Source organism: Pelophylax lessonae (genome assembly GCF_965119305.1).
Source record: "Pelophylax lessonae genome assembly, chromosome: 6".
Classification (NCBI taxonomy): Eukaryota; Metazoa; Chordata; class Amphibia; order Anura; family Ranidae; genus Pelophylax; species Pelophylax lessonae.
Genome location: NC_138773.1, coordinates 235,677,570 through 235,685,376, shown reverse-complemented (window position 1 = coordinate 235,685,376; position 7,807 = coordinate 235,677,570). Strand labels below are relative to the sequence as shown.

At 41.0% G+C, this 7,807-nt stretch overlaps 1 protein-coding gene across 2 annotated transcripts in view; it reads left to right on the top strand.

Moving 5' to 3' along the window:
• Positions 1–7,807, top strand: part of ITPRID2 (ITPR interacting domain containing 2) — a 198,400-nt gene that overhangs the window by 106,398 nt on the left and 84,195 nt on the right. For both annotated transcript variants that reach the window (XM_082260381.1, XM_082260382.1), the window contains one exon: positions 37–728. In XM_082260381.1, the coding sequence (XP_082116507.1) occupies positions 37–728 (692 nt within the window). The remainder of the gene's footprint in view (positions 1–36; positions 729–7,807) is intronic.

Sequence of the window (7,807 nt, the reverse complement as noted above, 5' to 3'; positions counted from 1 at the left end):
TTTTGCTCTTTTTAATATTTATCTTTCTTTAACCAGGTCGTTTTCGGCAGATTAAAGTCCTCACAGAAGTTGCAAATGCATTTTCTTCGTTATATTCTCAAGTTTCTGGAACTCCACTCCAACGAATAGGCAGCTCAAAATCTCTAACTACACCTCCTACTGCGGAACCCACCAAACCGGCACCTCTTACCAGAGCTTCCAGCCAGACTGCCGCTCGACTCATGGAGACTTTATCAAAACTTAACTTATGTGGAAATCGAGCGGTTGGGGATAGCAGTATTGTTCAGTCTCCAGATGAAGGAGGGCAGTTAATGAAGAATAATGAAGAGGAAGGAAATAAAAATGAACAGAAGGCACAGAAGCTGTTCAAAAAGAATTCTTCACCTCTTGCTACAGTTAAAGAGGAAGCCTCAACTTCAGTTGTCACAGACTTGAATGGTCATGATAGTTCTACCCTCCCAAAAGAAAATGGTGTTGCAATGGACATTTTGCATGAAGCCAACAGCATTAACCAGGCAGAAACCTCCATGAACTCAGCTGAATGTATTTCTTCACAAATTGCGGATTCTGGGTTTAAAGATTTGAGTGTGTCCACTGATCAGGAATGTGAGAACTACTTAACAGCAAAAAATCCACCCACATCCACCCCAGACAAGGAACTGCCTGCTTCAAATCCATTAATAAAAAATCTTGTAACACAGGCAAAGGAGTCCTTTGAGTTAGAAGAGGTAAGATGTTTTCTTTTTGAAATGGTGATAGTTGTATTCGCCTATTGTCTAGAATTAGAAATCTAATAAAATTTAGAATTTGCGCACAGAGAGGTGGCGTACGGAGTCACAAGTTAGGAAAATAAGACTGCAATGTCATAGAAAATACCTTATCATTCCAGTGCTCGTTTATTTTTCTGGTTCTCAATCCCTAGTAAAAAGGAAGCATACCCCTTGAAATTTTCCACATTTTGTCACGTTACAACCAAAAACATAAATGTATTTATTTAGGATTTTATGTAATAGACCAACACAAAGTGGAACATAATTGTGAAGTGGAAGGAAGATGATAAATGGTTTTCAAAATATTTTTACAAATGTATATCTGAAAAGTGTGGCGTGCATTTGTACTCGGCCCCCTGAGTCAATATTTTGTAGAACTATGTTTCGCTGCGATTACAGCTGCAAGTCTTTTTGGTTATGTCTCTACCAGATTTAAACATCTAAAGAGTGACATTTTTGCCCATTCTTCTTTGCAAAATAGCTCAAGCTCTGTCAGATTGGATGGAGAGCGTCTGTGAACAGCAATTTTCAAGTCTTGCCACAGATTCTCTATTGGATTTAGGCCTGGACTTTGACTGACCCATTCTAACACTTGAATATACTTGGATCTAAACCATTCCACTGTAGCTCTGGCTGTATGTTTAGGGTCGTTGTCCTGCCGGAAGGTGAGCCTCTGCCCCAGTCTGAAGTCTTTTGCAGACTCTAACAGGTTTTCTTCTAAGCTTGCCCTGTAATTGGCTCCATCCATCTTCCTGTCAACCCTGACCAGCTTCCCTGTCTCTGCTGAAGAAAAGCATCCCCACAAAATGATGCTGCCACCACCATGTTTTACGGTGGGGATGGTGTGTTCAGGGTGATGTGCAGTATTGGTTTTCCACCACACATAGCCTTTTGCTTTTAGACTAAAAAGATCACTTTTGGGATCATCTGACCAGAGCACCTTCTTCCACATGTTTGCTGTGTCCCCCACATGGCTTCTCACAAACTGCAAACAGGACTTCATATGCATTTCTTTCAACAATGGCTTTCTTCTTGCCACTCTTCCATAAAGGCCAGATTTGTGGAGTGCACAACTAATAATTGTCCTGTGGACAGATTCTCCCACCTGAGCTGTGGATCTCTGCAGCTCCTCCAGAGTTACCATGGGTCATTTGGCTGCTTCTCTGATTAATGCTCTCCTTGCCCGGCCTGTCAGTTTAGGTGGTGTCCTGGTAGGTTTGCAGTTGTGCCATACTCTTTCCATTTTCAGATGATGGATTGAACAGTGCTCAGTGAGATGTTTAAAGCTTGGGATATTTATTTTTTAACCTAACCCTGCTTACACTTCTCAACTTTATCCCTGGCCTGTCTGGCATGTTCCTTGGCCCTCGTGATGCTGTTTGTTCACTAAGGTTCTTTAACAAACCTCTGAGGGCTTCACAGAACAGCTGTATTTATACTGCAATTAAATTGCACACAGGTGGACTATATTTACTAATTAGGTGACTTCTGAAGGCAATTGGCTTCACTAGTATTTAGTTGGAGATATCCGAGTAAAAGGGGGTTGAATACAAATGCACGCTACACTTTTCAGGTATTTATTTTTTTTAAAAATTGATAACCATTTATCATTTTCCTTCCAATTCACAACTGTGCCACTTTGTTGGTCTATCACATAAAATCCCAATAAAATACATTTACGTTTTCGGTTGTAACATGAGAAAATGTGGAAAAATCTCAAGGGGCATGAATACTTTTTTAAGGCACTGTACTTCCAGATGTGGGGGAACACGGACACTTCCCAGAACTCAGTGCTATATGAGTCCCATACACAGGCAAATTACCTGTAATGTAACTATCCACTCCCACTACTTCATATTGCAGCTTCCCGTGTCTGAAAAGAAGGCCAGGCAGTATTGTGCAATGCCATAATCCTATGAGATCACAGTGTAACCTTCCCTTATCAGTCTTGTAGCTGCAGTGCAGATAACCTAAAGATAATGAAGATGGAAGTTTAAAAAAACATGTTTAATATTATGAAAAGCTGTCAGTAATGGCCAGCAAGATGCAACATTGCTTTTTCTAACCAATACATGAATCTCTTTTCTTTTTGGAAACATGTTTACATTCCTGCATTATACTGAAGGCTCCATTTTGGGCATGCTTAATGAGACTGTACAAAGTAAATAGATTATGTGCAAAAAGAAGTAACCCTAGCAGGTGGTCACCTGTCTGCCGATCTCTGAGCCTTGATTGGTTGCTGTGGGTTATTCTGCTTAGTACATAGTAGTTGGACTTTTTGCTTGTGTTATGCGATACGGATGACTCGTTTTTGCATGTGACCTATTTCTTTTGGGAAAGGTGACGGCAAAATTTATTGGTGTTCTTTGTGTGCATTTGTGGTTTTCCTAAATGCTGTGAATGATCTTTTACAGAGGATTTATTGGTAACTTGTAAGCTCCTTGTATGATTTCATGAACATCTATCAAATGAGTGGTGCTCAGGCTTTCCACCTTGATTGATGCTTTTTTGTCCTCCAACCCATTCTGTGAGTTTGAGAGAAAATATGCGTTCCTATTATCCCAAAACTGACCAATACACTACCAACACTATCAAGCCTGTTTAGTAAATCATCTAAAAATATTTAAATTGTCTTAATTTGTGTAGTATCTTTATTCCATCCCACAATTGGATGTCTCTGTTGTACATTTATGCTGCAGCTGGCAAAGCTCTCTCTGTAGCTTTCAAGGCTCCCTAATATTTGTCACTACTGAGAGTTTGTCGTTTATAGGTGAAATTTAGCTGCGGCACCTTTTTACATATTTGCATTGATTCAAGCTTGGAACAATGTGAGCATTTGTGACATACCTGTGGGATCCCCGAGGAAGCTAGAAAACATTATAGTGGGTACCTCTACTATAGTGTTCTCCATTAGCTTCCCTGTCCCCAGCTGAGCAAATGCCCTTCTTCATTGTGAACACAGGAGGTTGGCAAGGGCACCATTAATTGAAGACATATTTTCTCAATGATTGCAAAGTATTTCCTGATTGGATGAGATGGAGGGGGGAGCAGTGACATCACAATCTCCACATCCATTCAGAGAACACTTTACATTTGTTAAATCTGATCTCCACTGCATCTGAACACCTCAATGCAAAAACACTATTTAATTCATTTTTATCCAAACCAAACTCCCCGACCTTCCATGTCGTCATACTTTATTTTGTTCAGAAATTGTTTTGAGAACTTTTTTTTGGCCATTGCCATCCTCTGTAAGGGCAGATGATTAAGGTAGCAGTTGCATCCTGGAATCCATCTGCCCTTAACTCAGGCATGCAGAAAGGAAATTGTGTTTAGCTGAGAATTATCCTCCTCCCCTCCTGAGGACTCCTGGGATGTATGACAATGTTTGCCTAAGCAAGAAACCAGAAAGAAACTGAAGAAGGGTTAAAAAAAAGGTTTAAAACAAGTAAATATGACATAATGACATACTTTCCTATCTTTTTACTAATGCAGTTTATTCTGTACAGTGGCAGAATGTTCTGCTGGTCTGCCTATGTACACAAGGCAGATTGCCGTTCTGTCAGTAAGGAAGACCTAGATCCTGTGTTCCTGCAAAGCAGGGACAAGGATCCATGTCTTCCCCTAGTAAAAGCACTTACTTTCACACTGTACAAAAACAAAGACTAGGCACACTGTTAACCCTTTGATCGCCCCTGATTGTAACCCCTTCCCAGCCAGTAACATTAGTACAGTGACAGTGCATATTTTTAGCACTGATCACTTTATTCATGTCACTGGTTCCAAAAATGTGTCCGTGTCCAACTTTTTTTTTCCGCTGCTATATTGCAGTCCCGCTATAAGTCGCTGATTTGCCACCCTTACTAGTAAAAGATAAACAAAAATTCCATAAATATATCCCATAGTTTGTAGATGCTATAACTCTTGCGCAAACCAATCAATATATGCTTACATTTTTTTTTTATGTGTTTTATAGCAAAAAGTAAAATATATTGTTTTTTGTTTCGAAATCGCCTATCCTTCTTTTTTGTTTATAGCGCAAAAAATAAAAAATGCAGGTGTGATCAAATGCCACCAAAAAGCTTTATTTGTGGGGGAAAAAGGACATACATTTTATTTGGTTACAGTGTCGCACCACTACGCAATTATCAGTTAAAATAATGCAATGCCATATCGCAAAAAATTGACTGGTCGTGAAGGGGGTAAATCTTCCAGAGCTGTAGTGCAAAATATTCTCTAAATGCTGGCCATGCCGAGTAAGAGACCTCCTGGATTCAGTAAGCAGCAGGGAAGCTGCTCAGCACGGGACCCAAAAGCTAGCAGTAATCCCTGTAGTAGTGTTGCTTAGTACAGAGATTTCCAGCTTCTACAGAGATCCTATAGGTATGGAACAAACGGATTGACATTGGTCCAAGGTGGACCAATGCAGCAATGTAAAAAATTTCCTACAGTTGTGCTCATAAGTTTATACACCCTGGCAGAATTTATGATTTCTTGGCCATTTTTCTGAGAATATAAATAACACAAAAACTTTTCTTTCACTCATGGTTAGTGTTTGGCTGAAGCCATTTATTATCAATCAATTGTGTTTACTATTCTTAAATCATAATGACAATGGAAACTACCCAAATGAGCCTGATCAAAAGTTTACATACCCCAGTTCTTAATACCGTGTATTGCCCCCTTTAACATCCATGACAGCTTGAAGTCTTTTGTGGTATTTGTGGATGAGGCTCTTTATCTTTTCAGATGGTAAAGCTGCCCATTCTTCCTGGCAAAACCTCCAGTTCCTGTAAATTCTTGGGCTGTCTTGCATGAACTGCGTATTTGAGATCTCCCTAGAGTGACTCAATGATATTGAGGTCAGGAGACTGAGGTGGCCACTCCAGAACCTTCACTTTATTCTGCTATAGCCAATGACAGGTTGACTTGGTCTTGTGTTTAGGATCATTGTCATGTTGGAATGTCCAAAAACGTCCCATGCGCAGCTTCCGTGCTGATGAATGAAAATTTTCCTCCAGTATTTTCTGATAACATACTGCATTCATCTTGTCATCAATTCTGAACCAATTCCATGTGCCTTGTGCCTTTTTTATAGCTCACACATCTCCAAAACATTAGCGATCCACCTCTGTTTCACAGTAGGAATGGTGTACCTTCCATCATAGGCCTTGTGGACTCCTCTCCAAATGCAGTGTTTGTGGTTGTGGCCAAAAAGCTCAATTTTGGTCTCATCACTCCAAATGACTTTGTGCCAGAAGGTTTGAGGCTTGTCTCTGTGCTGTTTGGCGTATTGTAGGCCGGATACTTTGTGGCATTTGCGTAGTAATGACTTTCTTCTGGCGACTCGACCATGCAGGCCATCTTTCTTCAAGTGCCTCCTTATAGTGCCTCTTGAAACAGCCACACCACAGGTTTTCAGAGAGCCCTGTATTGCACCTGAAGTTATTTGTGGGTTTTTCTTTGCACCCCAAACAATATTTCTGTCAGTTGTGGCTGAAATTTTAGTTGGGCTACCTGACCGTGGTTTGGTTTCAACAGAACCCCTTCATTTTCCACTTCTTGATTAGAGTTTGAACACTGCTGATTGGCTTTCTCAATTCCTTGGATATCTTTTTATATCCCTTTCCTGTTTTATACAGTTCAACTACCTTGTCCCGCAAATCCTTTGCTTTCCCCATGACTCAAAATCCAGAAACGTCAGTGCAGCACTGGATGAAAGATGCAAGGGTCTGTCAGGAGTCCAGAAACTCCCTGACCTTTTATATACACACTAATTACAAGTAAACAGATCACAGGTGAGGATGGTTACCTTTAATAGCCATTCATACCCCTTTGTGTCAACTTGTGCGCATGCTATCCGGCCAAAATCACCAGGGTATGTAAACTTTTGATCAGGGTCATTTGGGTTAATTTCTGTTGTCATTATGATTTAAAGAGAGTAAGCACAGTTGATTTGATAAATGGCTTCAGCCAAACACTAACCATGAGCCCCGGTTCACACTATAGCGATGACAGACATTGCATGTGATTCAGAGCGCACTGCTCTGAAAATCACATGCGATGTCTGTGCGATGCGAATTCAGCCATACAGATTGTATGGCTGAATTTGCTTTTGATTCAGACTGAACACGCACAGGACCTTTTTTTTGGGTCCGCAGCATGATCGGATCGCATGGTGGTTCACACCAATGCAATCCGATTCATTTTCGAACTGTCAGTTCGCACTGCGATATGCAAACTGAACTGGGGGTGTCGTTAACTTTGTATTAACACCCCCAGCGATTCGCATATGGCAGTGGGAACTGCCTGTGATTTGAATGCGATGCGGGAACCCGCAGTGGATTTGCTGGGTTCCCGCATCGCATATGTTTGAACCGAGCATGAGTGAAAAAAAGTTTTGTGTTATCATTCATATTCTCGGAAAAATGGCCAAGAAATCATAGGTTCTGCCAGGGTATGTAAACTTATGAGCACAGCTCTACCTAAACTTCAGCTTAAACATTTTTAAAGGTTAGGTTCTATTATTTTCAACATGCTATACGTTAAACTCGTATTTTGGGTGTAACATGTTGAGCATCCACCACCTCAGATCTGTAAGGCCTCTTGCACACGGGAGTGAAAAACGCCATATTTTTTTACTGATTTGAAATTGAATGCATTGTTGTCTCTGAAACAATGCACACATCTGAGTAAGGTTCCATTCACACTAGCCATTGGTCGCCTGACAAGTCGTGGTCGGTCGCTCGCCATTGAATAGCACAGGACCCGTTCTAATAGGATCGACGCAAGTCGCTCTGACTTAGAAAAAGGGTCCTGTACTACTTTGGGGCGACCTGGAGGCGACTTGCATTGACTTCAATGATATGAAGTCCATGCAAGTCGCGCCAAGGTCGTGGTGCACGCTGTGCACCGCGACTTCACAGGTTGCCCCACAAAATCCTGTCGCGGCAGTGTGAATGGGCTGTTAAGATCAGCATAACAGCGATGAGTACAGAACAGTAAAACTAAAATAGAAAATGTTACATTTGAGTACA